This window comes from Oncorhynchus gorbuscha, unplaced genomic scaffold, assembly GCF_021184085.1.
Source record: "Oncorhynchus gorbuscha isolate QuinsamMale2020 ecotype Even-year unplaced genomic scaffold, OgorEven_v1.0 Un_scaffold_552, whole genome shotgun sequence".
Taxonomy (NCBI): domain Eukaryota; kingdom Metazoa; phylum Chordata; class Actinopteri; order Salmoniformes; family Salmonidae; genus Oncorhynchus; species Oncorhynchus gorbuscha.
In genome coordinates this window covers 189,201-210,402 of record NW_025745383.1, presented here as the reverse complement: position 1 = coordinate 210,402, position 21,202 = coordinate 189,201, and the positions used below count along the sequence as shown (strand labels likewise).

Here is a 21,202-nt window from a genome sequence, read left to right as displayed (position 1 = left end):
TGCAAAGACAAGAGCCTAAAGTAATGTGATGCTTACTGGGATACAGACAGTGTTGTGTGAATACTCTACAAGCAGAAATATTGCATACAAGACTGTAAAACTGAATATTAGCCTAAAGCGGAATCTGATTTGGAGCCAAAGGTCCAGAGTTTTGCCTGGGGCATGTCACAACTCTTCTGAGAACCCCTGCTTCCCTCCCACCGCAATTAGGACGAGTCTGATCTGTGACAGGCCTTTTCTGATTGACTGTGGCCTCTGCAGCGATTAGGCCCTACTGCACACCATAATTACGGCTCTAATTGGCAACGCTTGGGGAACATGATGTGGGCAATGGGCATGATGATTGATAATTCATCAAATCCATCTCCGGTGTGACGACATTCATTAACCTCTACTAGCCTATGTGCTTCTCTCTCTCTCTGCATAAATGAACCCCTGTAGCCTCTGACAAGGCCTTATCAGTCTGGACTATTCATTTAGTCATACTTCAGATCAAGCCCCTGCACGCTATGCAGTTGTCTTGCAGCTTCCTTCCCACACATCTACAGATGAAGGCTCCATCACAAATAGAATCCTTTCCCCTACACAGTGCACTACATTTGCCCAGAGCCCTATGACCCTGGCCAAAAATAACGCACTAGGGAATAGGGTGCCATTTGGGAGGCGGCGGGAGAGTTATTTGGGCATTGCCAATAACAGTTAAGCTCCTAGTCATGTCAGAAATGGACAGAACCTGTTGAGGATTAACCCATAAACAGTCTGGGCTTTTGTGCCACATGCAAGAACTCATCTCTGGTATGAGATTCTCTCCCTGGAGAGAAAGAGAGTGAGAGAGAAAGGGAGAGAGAGGGAAGATTAGATGGGTTTTTACAATGAATGTTCTCATTCAGAAAATAGCCCACCCTATTGCTTGTCTGACCGGTAGTGTCTCATCAGTTTCGAAAGCTGTCAGGAATTGTCTTTTCTATTTTACAATGTAGTTTTTGTGGGGGGTTCTTTAAAATGGTGAGTCATAGCCTATGGATGGAGGCTCTGGCAGATGTGCACTGACTAGTGGAAGTGTCACTAAAACGTTATTATTCATCAAAGGTTATGTTACTTTCTGTTACAAATACAATGTTAAAATTGGTATGTGGATTAAAACAATAAAAACTTTACGAAATCCCAACGGGATTTATTGTGTCGTAACTAATGTTCATTTGCCATTCAAATGACGCTTTACCGAAGGGAAGAGGCGGAGTGATTGCAGTGGTGAGTGAACGAACGACACATATCTCCTCCCTTCCGCTGGCGCTGAAACTCGAGAGAGAAGTGACAGGTAGGAAGACCGTTGTGTAGCTACGAGACCAGACAGACTCACATAAGACAATGTCAAACTCATGAAAGAAAATGGTTCATAGAAAAGTCGACAGTTGGTGAGAGAGACCGTTATAAAAGGTTTGATGGGAAGTTGCCAGAGAAATGCATATTAGTTTGAGAATACACTTTACAACTTCGATGTGGATAATTTCATATTTAAGGTCACAATGAGTGGACGGCAAACTTGAAACTTAAAATTGTCATAACAAAAATGAATTTATAGCCCATATAAAATACGCGTGGGGCAGTGTCAGAATGATTTGTCAACGGAAGGCGCATGTCATTGGAGGATGATCACTAAATTAGACCAGAATACATGACAGAAGGAAGTTGTGGATGTGTTCAACGGGTCGAGACATAATACTCCCTTGATCACATACACTTTCTATCCCTCTTCAAATGAAATAGCCTACAATCTCAGTTCATCATGCATAGAAGGAGGATGCTTCGGGCACTCCCTGTTTTTATATTAATGTTCTTCGTCGTTTTAATAGTGGACTTTCAACTAAGGACGCGGAATCTCCACAAACTCAATTCTATTCACAATCCGTTCGGGGGAGACTTACTGCGCTCGATTCAAGAGACGCCTCTCTCCGCGGCAAAGGAGCCACCAAAGCCGGCCAAGTTTCCTCGACAACCCGCCGCTGTCTCTACTATGAACCAGACTGTTGGTGGCTTACAAGCGGAGATACAGAGAAGGAGAGACAAGTTGAGGGCTTTGGAACAGAGAAGGGTTGTCATCACTCCATCCCTGTTGAGGTTAACGGACATCTTCCTCGCGGTGAAGAGCACCGGGAGGTTCCATGGCACGCGCCTCTCTCTCCTCCTCGAGACGTGGATCTCCAAGACCAAGGAGCATGTGAGTGTGATTGATTGGTCCAGCACGTATTCATCAACGTTTTTTAAATTTTACCTAATGTTATAGGGTACTTTGACGGGGGACCATTCAATTATCAAGTAACATTGAACTTTTTTGGGATAAAGTAGCCTACAAATGTAAAAAATACTCATATCACTGTCTTTTTGCTTTACTGTAGGCCTAGTTTAGAGTCATTTTATTGCAGTAACCCAGATATCACTGATTAGTGACATTGGATAACCAATAGCCTCAACAGTCCCATATGCACAGTTATCACATGGTAGGTGTACAGTGGTAACATGGTAGGTGTACAGTGGTAACATGATAATAGGTCTACAGTTATTATTTGGTAGGTGTACAGTGGTAACATGATAATAGCTGTACAGTGGTAACATGATAATAGCTGTACAGTGGTAACATGGTAGGTGTACAGTGGTAACATGGTAGGTGTACAGTGGTAACATGAGAATAGCTCGACAGTGGTAACATGGTAGGTTCACAGTGGTAACATGGTAGGTGTACAGTGGTAACATGGTAGGTTCACAGTGGTAACATGGTAGGTGTACAGTGGTAACATGAGAATAGCTCCACAGTTATTACATGGTAGGTGTACAGTGGTAACATGGGAATAGCTCTACAGTGGTAACATGGAAATAGATCTACAGTGGTAACATGGTAGGTGTACAGTGGTAACATGGAAATAGATCTACAGTGGTAACATGGTAGGTGTACAGTGGTAACATGGTAGGTGTACAGTGGTAACATGGTAGGTGTACAGTGGTAACATGGTAGGTGCACAGTGGTAACATGGTAGGTGTACAGTGGTAACATGAAAATAGCTCTACAGTTATTACATGGTAGGTGCACAGTGGTAACATGGGAAGAGGTCTACAGTTATTACATGGTAGGTGCACAGTGGTAACATGGGAAGAGGTCTACAGTTATTACATGGTAGGTGTACAGTGGTAACATGGGAAGAGGTCTACAGTTATTACATGGTAGGTGTACAGTGGTAACATGGGAAGAGGTCTACAGTTATTACATGGTAGGTCTGCAGTTATTACATGGTAGGTGTACAGTGGTAACATGGTAGGTGTGCAGTGGTAACATGGGAAGAGTTCTGCAGTTATTACATGGTAGGTGTACAGTGGAAACATGAGAATAGCTCTACAGTTATTACATGGTAGGTGCACAGTGGTAACATGGGAAGAGGTCTACAGTTATTACATGGTAGGTGCACAGTGGTAACATGGGAAGAGGTCTACAGTTATTACATGGTAGGTGTACAGTGGTAACATGGGAAGAGGTCTACAGTTATTACATGGTAGGTGTACAGTGGTAACATGGTAGGTGTACAGTGGTAACATGAGAATAGCTCCACAGTTATTACATGGTAGGTGTACAGTGGTAACATGGGAATAGCTCTACAGTGGTAACATGGAAATAGATCTACAGTGGTAACATGGTAGGTGTACAGTGGTAACATGGAAATAGATCTACAGTGGTAACATGGAATAGGTGTACAGTGGTAACATGGTAGGTGTACAGTGGTAACATGGTAGGTGTACAGTGGTAACATGGTAGGTGCACAGTGGTAACATGGTAGGTGTACAGTGGTAACATGAAAATAGCTCTACAGTTATTACATGGTAGGTGCACAGTGGTAACATGGGAAGAGGTCTACAGTTATTACATGGTAGGTGCACAGTGGTAACATGGGAAGAGGTCTACAGTTATTACATGGTAGGTGTACAGTGGTAACATGGGAAGAGGTCTACAGTTATTACATGGTAGGTGTACAGTGGTAACATGGGAAGAGGTCTACAGTTATTACATGGTAGGTCTGCAGTTATTACATGGTAGGTGTACAGTGGTAACATGGTAGGTGTGCAGTGGTAACATGGGAAGAGTTCTGCAGTTATTACATGGTAGGTGTACAGTGGAAACATGAGAATAGCTCTACAGTTATTACATGGTAGGTGCACAGTGGTAACATGGGAAGAGGTCTACAGTTATTACATGGTAGGTGCACAGTGGTAACATGGGAAGAGTTCTGCAGTTATTACATGGTAGGTGCACAGTGGTAACATGGGAAGAGGTCTACAGTTATTACATGGTAGGTGTACAGTGGTAACCTGGGAAGAGGTCTACAGTTATTACATGGTAGGTGTACAGTGGTAACATGGGAAGAGGTCTACAGTTATTACATGGTAGGTGTACAGTGGTAACATGGTAGGTGTGCAGTGGTAACATGGTAGGTGCACAGTGGTAACATGGGAAGAGGTCTACAGTTATTACATGGTAGGGAACCTAACAGTTATTGTTCAGTTCTTAGGGCCAGAGGGCCTGTTGATTGAGAAACACCTAATTTAGTCACTATGGCCCAACTCAGCTGGTCCTCTTCCTGTTTTGAACAGTCATGTTCTTTACAGAACAAAGCAGCACTTCCAAAGACAGCACGCACAGATATACATGGGGTACTTTTTATTGTAAAAGTTTCATACTTCACTACTTTCTACACTGAGTCAACATGACTGGCGTTTTCACTATCAGACTGTGTATCAGAGTTATAGTGAAGCATATGTGAGGAGTAGTCTAGTAGTCCCATTGATGTTGTGTTAGGTTTGGCTGTATAGTAAGGGTAGCAAATTACCCACACGCACGCACACACACACGCAACCACGCAACCACGCATGCACAGATATACATGGGGTACTTTTTATTGTAAAAGTTGTCAAACACATACTTCATTGGCAGTTGGCACTTATCATTCCATGTTTGGTTCTCATAGACAGTGATAGTGTTCCCATTCCATGTTTGGTTCTCATAGACAGTGATAGTGTTCCCATTCCATGTTTGGTTCTCATAGACAGTGATAGTGTTCCCATTCCATGTTTGGTTCTCATAGACAGTGATAGTGTTCCCATTCCATGTTTGGTTCTCATAGACAGTGATAGTGTTCCCATTCCATGTTTGGTTCTCATAGACAGTGATAGTGTTCCCATTCCATGTTTGGTTCTCATAGACAGTGATAGTGTTCCCATTCCATGTTTGGTTCTCATAGACAGTGATAGTGTTCCCATTCCATGTTTGGTTCTCATAGACAGTGATAGTGTTCCCATTCCATGTTTGGTTCTCATAGACAGTGATAGTGTTCCCATTCCATGTTTGGTTCTCATAGACAGTGATAGTGTTCCCATTCCATGTTTGGTTCTCATAGACAGTGATAGTGTTCCCATTCCATGTTTGGTTCTCATAGACAGTGATAGTGTTCCCATTCCATGTTTGGTTCTCATAGACAGTGATAGTGTTCCCATTCCATGTTTGGTTCTCATAGACAGTGATAGTGTTCCCATTCCATGTTTGGTTCTCATAGACAGTGATAGTGTTCCCATTCCATGTTTGGTTCTCATAGACAGTGATAGTGTTCCCATTCCATGTTTGGTTCTCATAGACAGTGATAGTGTTCCCATTCCATGTTTGGTTTCTCATAGACAGTGTTCTCATAGACAGTGATAGTGTTCCCATTCCATGTTTGGTTCTCATAGACAGTGATAGTGTTCCCATTCCATGTTTGGTTCTCATAGACAGTGATAGTGTTCCCATTCCATGTTTGGTTCTCATAGACAGTGATAGTGTTCCCATTCCATGTTTGGTTCTCATAGACAGTGATAGTGTTCCCATTCCATGTTTGGTTCTCATAGACAGTGATAGTGTTCCCATTCCATGTTTGGTTCTCATAGACAGTGATAGTGTTCCCATTCCATGTTTGGTTCTCATAGACAGTGATAGTGTTCCCATTCCATGTTTGGTTCTCATAGACAGTGATAGTGTTCCCATTCCATGTTTGGTTCTCATAGACAGTGATAGTGTTCCCATTCCATGTTTGGTTCTCATAGACAGTGATAGTGTTCCCATTCCATGTTTGGTTCTCATAGACAGTGATAGTGTTCCCATTCCATGTTTGGTTCTCATAGACAGTGATAGTGTTCCCATTCCATGTTTGGTTCTCATAGACAGTGATAGTGTTCCCATTCCATGTTTGGTTCTCATATGTCTGGTTCTCATAGACAGTGATAGTGTTCCCATTCCATGTTTGGTTCTCATAGACAGTGATAGTGTTCCCATTCCATGTTTGGTTCTCATAGACAGTGATAGTGTTCCCATTCCATGTTTGGTTCTCATAGACAGTGATAGTGTTCCCATTCCATGTTTGTTCCCATTCCATGTTCTCATAGACAGTGATAGTGTTCCCATTCCATGTTTGGTTCTCATAGACAGTGATAGTGTTCCCAATACATGTCTGGTTCTCATAGACAGTGATAGTGTTCCCATTCCATGTTTGGTTCTCATAGACAGTGATAGTGTTCCCATTCCATGTTTGGTTCTCATAGACAGTGATAGTGTTCCCATTCCATGTTTGGTTCTCATAGACAGTGATAGTGTTCCCATTCCATGTTTGGTTCTCATAGACAGTGATAGTGTTCCCATTCCATGTTTGGTTCTCATAGACAGTGATAGTGTTCCCATTCCATGTTTGGTTCTCATAGACAGTGATAGTGTTCCCATTCCATGTTTGGTTCTCATAGACAGTGATAGTGTTCATTCCATGTTTGGTTTCCATGTTTGGTTCTCATAGACAGTGATAGTGTTCCCATTCCATGTTTGGTTCTCATAGACAGTGATAGTGTTCCCATTCCATGTTTGGTTCTCATAGACAGTGATAGTGTTCCCATTCCATGTTTGGTTCTCATAGACAGTGATAGTGTTCCCATTCCATGTTTGGTTCTCATAGACAGTGATAGTGTTCCCATTCCATGTTTGGTTCTCATAGACAGTGATAGTGTTCCCATTCCATGTTTGGTTCTCATAGACAGTGATAGTGTTCCCATTCCATGTTTGGTTCTCATAGACAGTGATAGTGTTCCCATTCCATGTTTGGTTCTCATAGCAATTCCATGTTTGGTTCTCATAGACAGTGATAGTGTTCCCATTCCATGTTTGGTTTTCAGTGATAGTGTTCCCATTCCATGTTTGGTCATAAAAACATCTCTCCAGATTTCTTCACATAAAAACATTCTAGACTTTCTCATCAGCTAGTGATTCAGATGGACAGACAGGGTGACTCGTGGTTTGGTCCTCAGCAGATATTAACTTTAGTCTTAGTTTTAGAGAAGTGAAATCATCAGCTCTCTCCCTTTCACCCGTCTCTCTCTCTCTCTCTCTCTCTCTCTCTCTCTCTCTCTCTCTCTCTCTCTCTCTCTCTCTCTCTCTCTCTCTCTCTCTCTCTCTCTCTCTCTCTCTCTCTCTCTCTCTCTCTCTCTCTCTCTCTCTCCCGTCTCTCTATTCAGCTGAGAGTCAGAACGGAAGCTCTGTTGAACATCAGAGGAAATGTTTTCCCTCCAACAGTGTTGTCATGGCTACTATCTACAGATGATGTGTATATAGTCTAATGTTGCTTATTTTCGTTTCTTACAAGTGGAACTTTAACGCAAAGATTCTGGCTATTTGTTTTTCTCGACCCTAACACACACACGCACGCACGCACGCACGCACACACACACAGTTCTATGTTCTCTTCATAGACTTCCTGTTCTCAGATCAGTTTCCGTTTCAGCCTTGTTGCCGTGCGGCTGTGGCGTCACCCTGGCACAGACAGCAGACACACAGACACACACAGCATCCTGTAGTAGTGTTTTGTGTGTGTGTGTGTGTGTGTGTGTGTGTGTGTCAAAACAACACAGCACAAAAGATCATCCATGTACTCCTGTCCATACTCCATTAGAAGAGACAGATGATTTAAAGTCACAGTAGTACACTGATACAGGACCCAGCTGCATTACACTCTATAGGAGAGAAATCTATCCAGCTATGTTTTACAGCATGAGTAAAAGAGACAGATTTATCCCCTCTCTCTCTCTCTCTCTCTCTCTCTCTCTCTCTCTCTCTCTCTCTCTCTCTCTCTCTCTCTCTCTCTCTCTCTCTCTCTCTCTCTCTCTCTCTCTCTCCCTCCCCCTCCCTCCCTCCCTCCCTCCCTCCCGCAGTCAACTCCCACTGTCTAGTTTAAGAGCCACTGCCAGCCATCTTGGCTCTTCAGCCTCTTTAGCCCAGGCAGAATGATAGGGGCCTTGCGGACATTATGGAGACGTGGTGCTGGTGCAGTTGCCTGAAATATGACTGTCAGGGAGGAAACTAATGACACGGGGCCTCTGGGTCCTGAGTCAAGCAGCGCCTCTTTTGGTTTCATCACCAGGGAATGGATCTGTGAATTACTCCTCCTTTGAACGAGTGATGGGATGGAGGGATGCGGAGGAGAAGAAAGAAAAATACCCACAGGGGGCTGGGGGAGGAGAGGAAGAGGAGGGCTGTAAAATGGCTGAAGGGAAGATTTAGAGTTAGCTATACTCGATATGAGAGGTAGAGGGAGGCTGTACTGTTGTTTCAATGGAGATAGATGGAGTGCAGATCACATGGGTGTGTGTGTGTGTTGTAGTGGGAAGACAGGGCTATATGATAGATACATGCAGTTCATCTAGTGCACTAAAGCTATTAAGGCGATCACTTAGGTTAATGTAAAGCCGTGGGCAGGCGCACACACACACACACACACACACACACACACACACACACACACACACACACACACACACACACACACACACACACACACACACACACACACACACACACACACACACACACACACACACACACACACACACACACACACACACACACACACACACACACACACACACACACACACACACACACACACACACACACAGGGAGAGAAGGAGAGAGAGAGATATAGACAGGAGGAGAGGAGCTGCTCTATTATATTACACCCCGTGGTGAATTACACCCTGTAAAACACTGTTTTATCCACCCAGAGGCTGCTCTATTATATTACACCCTGTAAAACACTGTTTTATCCCCCCAGAGGCTGCTCTATTATATTACACACCGTGGTGAATTACACCCTGTAAAACACTGTTTTATCCACCCAGAGGCTGCTCTATTATATTACACCCGTGTGGGAATTAAATGATTGATTACCCGTAAAACACTGTTTTATCCCCCAGAGGCTGAACTCTATTATATTAGAAGAACACCATGATAATCAATGACAATTACATGACACCCAGACCCGTACACACCGTGGTGAAACACTGTTTTATCCACCCAGAGGCTGCTCTATTATATTACACACCGGGTGAATTACACCCCGTAAAAACCTGTTTTACCCCCCCAGAGGCTGCCCTATTATATTACACACGTGGTGAATTACACCCGTAAAACACTGTTTTATCCACCCAGAGGCTGCTCTATTATATTACACACCGTGGTGAATTACACCCCGTAAAACACTGTTTTATCCACCCAGAGGCTGAATTGGTGAATTACACCCGTAAAACACTGTTTTATCCACCCAGAGGCTGCTCTATTATATTACACACCGTGGTGAATTACACCCCGTAAAACACTGTTTTATCCACCCAGAGGCTGCTCTATTATATTACACCCCGTAAAACACTGTTTTATCCCTCCAGAGGCTGCTCTATTATATTACACCCCGTAAAACACTGTTTTATCCACCCAGAGGCTGCTCTATTATATTACACCCCGTAAAACACTGTTTTATCCCTCCAGAGGCTGCTCTATTATATTACACCCCGTAAAACACTGTTTTATCCACCCAGAGGCTGCTCTATTATATTACACACCGTGGTGAATTACACCCCGTAAAACACTGTTTTATCCCTCCAGAGGCTGCTCTATTATATTACACCCCGTAAAACACTGTTTTACCCCCCCAGAGGCTGCTCTAGGCTACATCCCAAATGCCATCCTATTCCCTAGACAGTGCACTATATTCAGAATAGGGTGCCATTTGGGACGGTCCTGTCACCCCAGGAGGCGTTTTATAGCTTTACTGTAATGGTTTGAAAATGTTTAGGAGAGAGTTGAAACAGACACACATCCTCGTCTTGCTATCTCTTCTCTCTCAGATGAAAGAGTACCAGACACTGAGGGAACAACACTTTTTCCCTCTCACCCATCTTCTCCCTCTCCTATCTTCCCTCGGTCCCCCTCTCACCCATCTCCACCCTCTCTCTCTCCTATCTTCCCTCGGTCCCCCTCTCACCCATCTTCTCCCTCTCCTATCTTCCCTCAGTCCCCCTCTCACCCATCTCCACCCTCTCCCTCTCCTATCTTCCCTCGGTCCCCCTCTCACCCATCTCCACCCTCTCCCTCTCCTATCTTCCCTCGGTCCCCCTCTCAGCCATCTCCACCCTCTCCCTCTCCTATCTTCCCTCGGTCCCCCTCTCAGCCATCTCCACCCTCTCTCTCTCCTATCTTCCCCCGGTCCCCCTCTCACCCATCTCCATCTTCTTCCCTCGGTCCCCCTCTCACCCATCTCCACCCTCTCCCTCTCCTATCTTCCCTCGGTCCCCCTCTCACCCATCTCCACCGTCTCCCTCTCCTATCTTCCCTCGGTCCCCCTCTCACCCATCTCCACCCTCTCTCTCTCCTATCTTCCCCGGTCCCCCTCTCACCCATCTCCACCCTCCCCTCTCCTATCTTCCCTCGGTCCCCCTCTCACCCATCTCCACCCTCTCCCTCTCCTATCTTCCCTCGGTCCCCCTCTCACCCATCTCCACCCTCTCTCTCTCCTATCTTCCCTCGGTCCCCCTCTCACCCATCTCCACCCTCTCCCTCTCCTATCTTCCCTCGGTCCCCCTCTCACCCATCTCCACCCTCTCCCTCTCCTATCTTCCCTCGGTCCCCCTCTCACCCATCTCCACCCTCTCCCTCTCCTATCTTCCCTCGGTCCCCCTTTCACTCCCTGTACTCCACGATATTAGAGTGGGAGCCCACTGATAGGGCTCTTCTACACTACCTGACAAAAAGTATGTGGACACCTGCTCATTGAACATCTTATTACAAAATCATGGGCATTAATATGGAGTTAGTCTCCCCTTTGCTGTCATAACAGCCTCCACTCTTCTGGGAAGGCTTTCAGCCACAAGAACATTAGTGAGGTTGGGCACTGATGTTGAGCGATGAGGCCTGGCTCCCAGTCGGCGTTCCAATTCATTCCAAAGGTGTTCGATGGGGTTGAGGTCAGGGCTCTGTGCAGGCCAGTCAGCAACGGATGTGGCTGAAATAGCCGAATCCACAAATTTGAAGGGGTGTCCACATACTTTTCTATATATAGCCTATCTGTATTTTCAGTGGTTGCTGTTGTTGCTAGTTGTGACCAACAGAGGTCAGTGGTGGACCAGCTACAAAGTGCTGTACTACTGTAGGGAAATGGAAATAGATAGCATACCGTTTAGATCACTGAGTCTGTTGGTGAGAGAGAGAGAGAGAGAGAGAGAGAGAGAGAGAGAGAGAGAGAGAGAGAGAGAGAGAGAGAGAGAGAGAGAGAGAGAAAGAGAGAGAGAGAGAGAACTAGCTTTCTGAATCTACAGAGGAAGTGTTTGGAGCAGAAGTCAAGGCTTTGTCATCTCCCAATGGGAGGGTAGTGTTGCTGTGTCACACTGTCTTCAATGTAATGACAGCGAGGGTCAAAGGGTCAAGTGGGTCTGTGATTGTGTGCATGTCTTCCCTCTAGCTAATGGTGCAGCCGGTTTCTGTCAGTAGTAATCTGTCCTCCATTATTTCGCTACGTGTGTGTCCGTATGGGGGGGGCTGTCTGTGTGAGGGGGTGTCTGTGTGTGTATGTGTGTGTGTGGGGTGTGTGTGTTATATCTCTCTCTCCTCCTTCTCTAGACGTTCATCTTTACAGACACGGAGGATGAAGATATCAACTCCAGAGGTAGGTCTTCAGCTCCACCAATCACAAGCAAGGAGAGACTTGTTGTATTAACAGTTGTAATGATTAATAGTGATAGTTGTTTATTAGACAACAGTTCCAGTTTTAATCTCATTTAAGTCTCATGTCAGAGTGTTGTAAAATGAACACATTGATAGGTGCTCTGACTGAAATGATTTTTTCCATACAGGTTACAATGTGATTGTGACAGATTGTCCGTCGGACCACAGTCACCAGGCTCTGTCCTGTAAGATGTCTGCTGAATATGACCACTTCATGGCCTCCGATAAGAAGTGAGTGACCAGCCCAACCTAGACAGAGAGGAACACATAGACTATCACTTTACAGGGCACAGATAGACTATCACTTTACAGGACATAGAGAGACTATCACTTTACAGGGCACAGATAGACTATCACTTTACAGGGCACAGATAGACTATCACTTTACAGGACATAGAGAAACTATCACTTTACAGGACATAGATAGACTATCACTTTACAGGACATAGAGAGACTATCACTTTACAGGACACAGATAGACTATCACTTTACAGGACATAGAGAGACTATCACTTTACGATAGAAACTATCACTTTACAGGACATAGATAGACTATCACTTTACAGGACATAGAGAGACTATCACTTTACAGGGCACAGATAGACTATCACTTTACAGGACATAGAGAAACTATCACTTTACAGGACATAGATAGACTATCACTTTACAGGACATAGATAGACTATCACTTTACAGGACATAGATAGACTATCACTTTACAGGACAGATAGACTATCACTTTAAGGACATATCACTTTACAGGACACAGATAGACTACCACTTTACAGGACATAGAGAAACTATCACTTTACAGGACATAGATAGACTATCACTTTACAGGGCACAGATAGACTATCACTTTACAGGACATAGAGAAACTATCACTTTACAGGACATAGATAGACTATCACTTTACAGGGCACAGATAGACTATCACTTTACAGGGCACAGATAGACTATCACTTTACAGGACATAGATAGACTATCACTTTACAGGACATAGATAGACTATCACTTTACAGGGCACAGATAGACTATCACTTTACAGGACATAGAGAGACTATCACTTTACAGGACATAGATAGACTATCACTTTACAGGGCATAGATAGACTATCACTTTACAGGGCACAGATAGACTATCACTTTACAGGACATAGATAGACTATCACTTTACAGGACACAGGACATAGATAGACTATCACTTTACACATAGATAGACTATCACTTTACAGGGCACAGATAGACTATCACTTTACAGGACATAGATAGACTATCACTTTACAGGACATAGAGAGACTATCACTTTACAGGGCATAGATAGACTATCACTTTACAGGACATAGAGCGACTATCACTTTACAGGACACAGAGATCGCGTTAAAAAGTAGAAGTTGTAAAGTCCCAGACATTTTAATTAACATTTTGTACAAAACTATAGGGTTTGACTTCAAGCCTGATAGAAGAGAGGGCAGAGACAAGGTCCCATTGTTTAGTTTGGAATCAAGCCTTGGTTGTAATTAGAACAGAGGAAAGGGATCAACTGTTCACTTCAGTTTGGAACCGATTCCTGTGTTGTCCCCTCTCCTTCCAGGTGGCTGTGTCATGTTGACGATGATAACTACGTGAATCCTGGAGCTCTTCTCTCCCTGCTCTCAGCCTTCCCCCAAGACAGTGATGTCTACGTGGGCAAGCCCAGCCTCGACCACCCCATCAAGGCCCATGAACTACTGGAGGGCAACAAGACGGTACGCTCCCACCATGCACTGCATAGAGCCGAAAGCTATATTCCAATGAACAATACAATGCTTTGTTCTCGTGGTATGTTAAAGATACGTTTGAGAACTTTGGGGCCTACTAAGTAGTCTCTAAACCTCCCACTTTGGGCTGGATGTGTCAATGTGTAGTTCATACATGGACAATGTATGACCAAAATGACTGTCTTACGTCAATTAGTCACGAAATCCCCTAGTTTTAAACATTTCACTAAACATAACCCACGTGGGCCAGCCCTCTAGTATTTCCTGTTCCAGCCAATGAGCTTCAGCCCCTCGCCATTTGAGTGGCAGCTAGCAAGATGCACACCCAGCAGAGCGAAGAGAGAGACCATATCTGCACATATGAGCCGTAGTTTTGCACATTTTCAGGGGACCCCTTTTGGCTTATGGACACTACTTTCAGAACTACTGGCTGAAAAGTACCAGAGAATCTCTTTAAGTAGTATGTTACTGTGGCCATTGGAATATGTCTTTATGTCTCCCTTCCTGAGGGGGTCACTGATATATTTGACCGTTTGATGCCAAGATGGTTGCCATGGGAATTCTCAACCTCAAACAGAGTTGGCCAAGCACTATAAATTATTCAAGTCATTCCACATCTCTCCTCTTTCAATTCACTTCTCATCAGGAATGGAGGGATGGAAGGACGAAGGATGATTGTAGATCCATCCATTCATGGGGTTTTAGTCACTCTGGAGTGTTTTTATAACCAGAGGGTTGATTGGTGATTGGCATGTTATTGGTTATTGATCTAAGAACCATGTCATCAAGTGGACGTGTCAAAGACACCCCAGGGGATAGGCTGTCAACCAGCAGGATCGGTCGATTCGATTGGTTTAGAAACAGACATGCTCACACTAGATAAACGTGTGTCTTGTATGTGTGTGTGTGTGAGTAAGTGTGTGTCTCATTTACAGTAGAATGAATGACTGTATTGAGCCCAAGTGTATCTTGGTTCCTGAGAGTGTGTCTCTCTCTCTCTCTCTCTCTCTCTCTCTCTCTCTCTCTCTCTCTCTCTCTCTCTCTCTCTCTCTCTCTCTCTCTCTCTCTCTCTCTCTCTCTCTCTCTCTCTCTCTCTCTCTCTCTCCTCTCTCTCTCTCTCTCTCTCTCCTCCTCCTCCTCCCCTGGTTAGAGAGTAGATTTAGCATTGACAGTAGGACAGGCCTCACACTCCCTAGAGAAAGGGAACACAAGGTCAGAGAAGGAGGTGATGAGGATGAGAGGAGAGGGGGGGGAGGGAGAGGGGGACTCCAGAGAGGAAGGAGGAGAGGGGGACTCCAGAGAGGAAGGAGAGAGACTCCAGAAGGAGGAGGGGGACTCCAGAGAGGAAGGAGGAGAGGGGGACCTTGAGGGAGGAAAGGGGGACTCCAGAGAGGAAGGAGGAGAGGGGGACACAGAGAGGAAGGAGGAGGAGAGGGGGATCAGAGAGGAAGGAGGAGAGGGGGACAGAGAGGAAGGAGGAGAGGGGACTCCAGAGAGGAAGGAGGAGAGGGGGACTCCAGAGAGGAAGGAGGGAGGGGACTCCAGAGAGGAAGGAGGAGAGGGGGACTGACTCCAGAGAGGAAGGAGGAGAGGGGACTCAGAGAGGAAGGAGGAGAGGGGGACTCCAGAGAGGAAGGAGGAGAGGGGGACTCCAGAGAGGAAGGAGGAGAGGGGGACTCCAGAGAGGAAGGAGGAGAGGGGACTCACAGAGAGGAAGGAGGAGAGGGGGCAGGGGACCAGAGAGGAAGGAGGAGAGGGGGACTACAAGGGGGACTCAAATCAAATGTTATTTCAGAGAGGAAGGAGGAGAGGGGGACTCAGAGAGGAAGGAGGAGGGGGACAAGGGGGACTCCGAGGGGGACTCCAGAGAGGAAGGAGGAGAGGGGGACAACTTGGGAGAAAGATGATACACAACCTGTTGTGATTTACACTGCTGTCACGGCAGTGAAATGCTGAATACAACAGGTACAACCTTACAACCTTACAGTGAAATGCTGAATACAACAGGTACAACCTTACAACCGTACAGTGAAATGCTGAATACAACAGGTACAACCTTACAACCTTACTGTTATGCAGGTGAATGAGGAAATGCTTGAAAACAGAGTTTTTAATCCAGTAAGATACTTAACAAAACAAAAGGCATAATACAACCGTACAGTGAAACAGACTGAATACAACAGTTGTACAACCTAGCAGACTCACACACCTGCTCACCACGCAGCATCAGTGAAATGACTGAATACAACAGTGTAGACAAGGATCCGACAGGGCAGGTACGGAAAACAAGGAGAGAAATAGGGACTCTAATCAGTGAAATGCTGGGAAGATAAACATTGACAGGTACAACAGCTTACAACCGTAGCAGTGAAATGCTGAATACAACAGGTACAACCTAATAAACCAGCAGAGTGAAATGCTGAATACAACAGGGACAGACATGATAATTAATGACAAAACAACCTTACAGTGAAATGCTGAATACAACAGGTACAACCTTACAACCGTACAGTGAAATGCTGAATACAACAGGTACAACCTTACAACCGTACAGTGAAATGCTGAATACAACAGGTACAACCTTACAACCTTACAGTGAAATGCTGAATACAACAGGTACAACCTTACAACCTTACAGTGAAATGCTGAATACAACAGGTACAACCTTACAACCGTACAGTGAAATGCTGAATACAACAGGTACAACCTTACAACCTTACAGTGAAATGCTGAATACAACAGGTACAACCTTACAACCTTACAGTGAAATGCTGAATACAACAGGTACAACCTTACAACCTTACAGTGAAATGCTGAATACAACAGGTACAACCTTACAACCGTACAGTGAAATGCTGAATACAACAGGTACAACCTTACAACCTTACAGTGAAATGCTGAATACAACAGGTACAACCTTACAACCGTACAGTGAAATGCTTACTTACAAGCCCTTAACCAAAAATTCAGTTTTAAGAAAAACACCTACAAAAAGAAAGAGAGAAATGTAGCAAATAATTAGAGCAGCATTAAAATAGGGTCAATGTGCGGGGGCACCGGTTAGTCGAGGTAATTGAGGTAATATGCACATGTAGGTAGAGTTATTAAAGTGGCTATGGATAGATAATAACAGAGAGTAGCAGCAGGGTAAAAGAGGGGGGGGGGGTGTAAATAGTCCGGTAGCCATTTGATTAGATGTTCAGGTGTCTTGTGGCTTGGGGGTAGAAGCTGTTTAGAAGCCTCTTGGATCTAGACTTGGCGCTCCGGTATTGCTTAACGTGTGGTAGCAGAGAGAACAGTCTATGACTAGGGTGTCTGGAGTCTTTGACATTTTTGGGTGGCAGGAAGCTTGGCCCCGGTGATGTACTGGGTCGTACGGCAACTGCTCGGAGATTGAGCAGTTGCCGTACCAGGCAGTGATGCAACCAGCCAGGCTGCTCTCGATGGTGCAGCTGTAGAACCTTTTGAGGATCTGCCAAATGTTTTCAGTCTCCTGAGGGGGAATAGGTGATGTCATGCCCTCTTCTGGTGTGCTTGGACCATGTTAGTTTGTTGGTGATGTGGACACCAAGAAACTTGAATCTCTCAACCTGCTCCACTACTCAACCTGCTCCACTACTCAACCTGCTCCACTACTCAACCTGCTCCACTACTCAACCTGCTCCACTACTCAACCTGCTCCACTACTCAACCTGCTCCACTACTCAACCTGCTCCACTACTTAACCTGCTCCACTACTCAACCTGCTCCACTACTCAACCTGCTCCACTACTCAACCTGCTCCACTACAGCCTCATCGATGAGATACACAACAACTCCACCCATCTGATTTTCATGACAAATACCAGACAAATAACAGATATATTGTCCGTTTGACAAATGCTACACAAATATAAACATACACGATCTCCTTGCTAATCACGTACAAGGTAAATAGCACACAAAATATGTCAGTACTTCTATAAATGCGTAAAAGTAGCGTATGCCAGACTCATAGCAAAGTGAGTCAGAGAGAACTGAGAAAGTCTCTCGTTGTAAGTACATCACAGAATAAGCTGAGTTTGAGGGAAACTGAGGACACAGAGAGAGTTGTATCATCGTTGTGGATGGAGGGAGTTTCCTCCACCTGTTCTAGCACATCAATCTTTACATGGTTCATTCTGTCTGGAAGGTGGAAGTCTGGGCTCTGTTCATGTCTTGTGTTGAAGCTAACTGTTCCAAAGAGAGGTGCCGTTCTGCTTGGTGATTGACTGTGTGTTCTTCTAGAGAGAGGTGCCGTTCTGCTTGGTGATTGACTGTGTGTGTTTCTAGAAAGAGGTGCCGTTCTGCTTGGTGATTGAGTGTGCCGTTCTGCTTGGTGATTGACTGTGTGTTCTTCTAGAGAGAGAGAGGTGTTCTTCTAGAGAGAGGTTCTGCTTGGTGATTGACTGTGTGTTGTTTCTAGAAAGAGGTGCCGTTCTGCTTGGTGATTGACTGTGTGTTCTTCTAGAGAGAGGTGCTTCGTTCTGCTTGGTGATTGACTGTGTGTGTTTCTTGGTGATTAGAAAGAGGTGCGTTCTGCTTGGTGATTTCTGCTTGGTGATTGACTGTGTGTGTTTCTAGAAAGAGGTGCCGTTCTGCTTGGTGATTGACTGTGTGTTCTTTTGCCGTTCACTTGGTGATTGACTGTAAGTCGTTCTTTGTGATAAAGGTGCCGTTCTGCTTGGTGATTGACTGTGTGTGTTTCTAAATGGCATTGACTATTATTATTATTATATATTATTATTATATTATTCTGCTTGGTGATTGACTGTGTGTATTCTTCTTTCTAGAAAGAAGTGCAGTTCTGGTTTGCCACGGGAGGAGCAGGCTTCTGTCTGAGTCGCAGACTAGCTGAGAAGATGGCTCCATGGGCTAGGTGAGGAGTGTGTGTGTGTGTGTCTGTGTATGTGTGTGTGTGTGTTTGGGTCAAGAGGGAACTCTAGTCCATGAGAACAGGTGTGTTTGGGTCAAGAGGGAACTCTAGTCCATGAGAACAGGTATGTTTGTAGGGGTTTATCTTTGTGAAAGATGGAGAGTCAGAGAGTACATTATATATGTGAATGTATGTGACTGTGTGTTGGGTCATTGGACATACAGTCTGTGTATATGCTTGTCTTTATGTGACAGTGTGTGTTGGGTCATTGGACATACAGTCTGTGTATATGCTTGTCTTTATGTGACAGTGTGTGTTGGGTCATTGGACATACAGTCTGTGTATATGCTTGTCTTTATGTGACAGTGTGTGTTGGGTCATTGGACATACAGTCTGTGTATATGCTTGTCTTTATGTGACAGTGTGTGTTGGGTCATTGGACATACAGTCTGTGTATATGCTTGTCTTTATGTGACAGTGTGTGTTGGGTCATTGGACATACAGTCTGTGTATATGCTTGTCTTTATGTGACAGTGTGTGTTGGGTCATTGGACATACAGTCTGTGTATATGCTTGTCTTTATGTGACAGTGTGTGTTGGGTCATTGGACATACAGTCTGTGTATATGCTTGTCTTTATGTGACTGTATGTGTGACAGTCCGGTCTGGGTTTGAGTCAATGTGGGTGTATCTATATCTGTGTGTGTCTACCTGTGTGTCTACCTGTGTGTCTACCTCTGTGTCTACCTGTGTGTCTACCTGTGTGTCTACCTGTGTGTATACCTGTGTGTCTACCTGTGTGTCTACCTGTGTGTCTACCTGTGTGTCTACCTGTGTGTCTAGTGGTCCCAGGTTTGAGCAGACGTCAGCAGTGATCCGTCTGCCAGATGACTGTACAGTAGGCTTCATCGTAGAGAGAAGACTGGGGATATCCATGGTCCACAGTTCAATGTTCCACTCTCACCTGGAGAACCTGCTACTGCTGACGCCCAGCAATATACCTCTACAGGTCAGGCACGCACACACACACACACACACACACACACACACACACACACACACACACACACACACACACACACACACACACACACACACACACACACACACACACACACACACACACACACACACACACACACACACACACACACACACACACACACACACACACACACACACACACACACACACACACACACACACACACACACACACACACACACACACACACACCTAGCCATATGCCTCTACAGGTTAGATACACACACACCCATGGATGTACAAACGCACACATACACACACTCACACAAATCATTTCTGCCTCAGGTAATGTGTTTTCTCTCCTCTAAGTTGTATGGTGTGTGTTCTCTAGGTGACTCTTAGTTATGGGCTGTTTGAAAACAAGATGAACAGTGTGGAGCTGAATAGACTCTTCTCCAAGGAGGATGATCCCTCCAGGTCAGTACCACTCTGTCCCCAGGATAAGAAAAGAAACCTTCTCCAAGGAGGATGATCCCTCCAGGTCAGTACCACTCTGTCCCCAGGATAAGAAACCTTCTCCAAGGAGGATGATCCCTCCAGGTCAGTACCACTCTGTCCCCAGGATAAGAAACTCAAGGAGGATGATCCCCAGGATAAGAAACCTTCTCCAAGGAGGATGATCCCTCCAGGTCAGTACCACTCTGTCCCCAGGATAAGAAACCTTCTCCAAGGAGGATGATCCCTCCAGGTCAGTACCACTCTGTCCCCAGGATAAGAAACCTTCTCCAAGGAGGATGATCCCTCCAGGTCAGTACCAACCTGTCACCAGGATAAGAAACCTTGACAGAAACCACGCCAGGGTTGCAATATGCCAGTAACGTTCCCTGAAATCCCTTTCCACAAATCCTGGTTGCTGGATTACGGAATTCCTTGCTTCTTCCCTCCTGATTCCTGTCGTTTTACAACCGGGATTCTGGAAAACGTTTGGTAAAGTTACCGGTATCCTGCAACACGACACCAGACTCTAGAGGGGGAGATCCTTCTTCTCTGCCTGCTGGGATTCAACATGTCCCAACATTTATAATAGAACAGAGACATTGTTGTGGTAGCTATGTGCTGTACATATAGGTAGGGGTAAAGTTACTAGGCAACAGGATAGACAATAGGCAGTGGCAGCAGTTTATGTGGTGAGTGTGAACGTGTGTGTGTGTGTGTGTGTTGGTGTGTCAGTGTAAGTATGTGTGTGTGTGTGTGTATATACGGTGTGTGTGTGTGTGTGTCAGTGTAAGTATGTGTGTGTGTGTGGCATCAGTGTGCATGTAATGTGTGTGTGGGCATATGTAGTGTGTGTGTATATATGGTATGTGTGTGTATATACGGTATGTGTGAGTGTGTGTGTGTAGATTCAGTGCGAGTGAGTTAGTTTAAAAAAGGGTCAATGCAGGTAGTCTGGATAGCCAGTC

General features: G+C 45.0%; 1 protein-coding gene across 5 annotated transcripts in view; it reads left to right on the top strand.

The window, feature by feature from the left end:
• Positions 1–1,339: 1,339 nt before the first annotated feature.
• Positions 1,340–21,202, top strand: part of LOC124018624 (beta-1,3-N-acetylglucosaminyltransferase manic fringe-like) — a 24,434-nt gene continuing 4,571 nt past the window's right edge. For 3 of the 5 annotated variants that reach the window (XR_006835651.1, XR_006835650.1, XM_046333964.1), the window contains exons 1-7: positions 1,450–2,218; positions 11,999–12,044; positions 12,232–12,334; positions 13,697–13,850; positions 18,674–18,759; positions 19,599–19,764; positions 20,131–20,216. Coding sequence is in view for 1 of the 5 variants with exons in the window: in XM_046333964.1 (XP_046189920.1) it covers positions 1,787–2,218; positions 11,999–12,044; positions 12,232–12,334; positions 13,697–13,850; positions 18,674–18,759; positions 19,599–19,764; positions 20,131–20,216 (1,073 nt within the window). In the remaining 4 variants the exon portion in view is untranslated. The other 2 variants (XR_006835652.1, XR_006835649.1) reach the window with 2 other exon arrangements.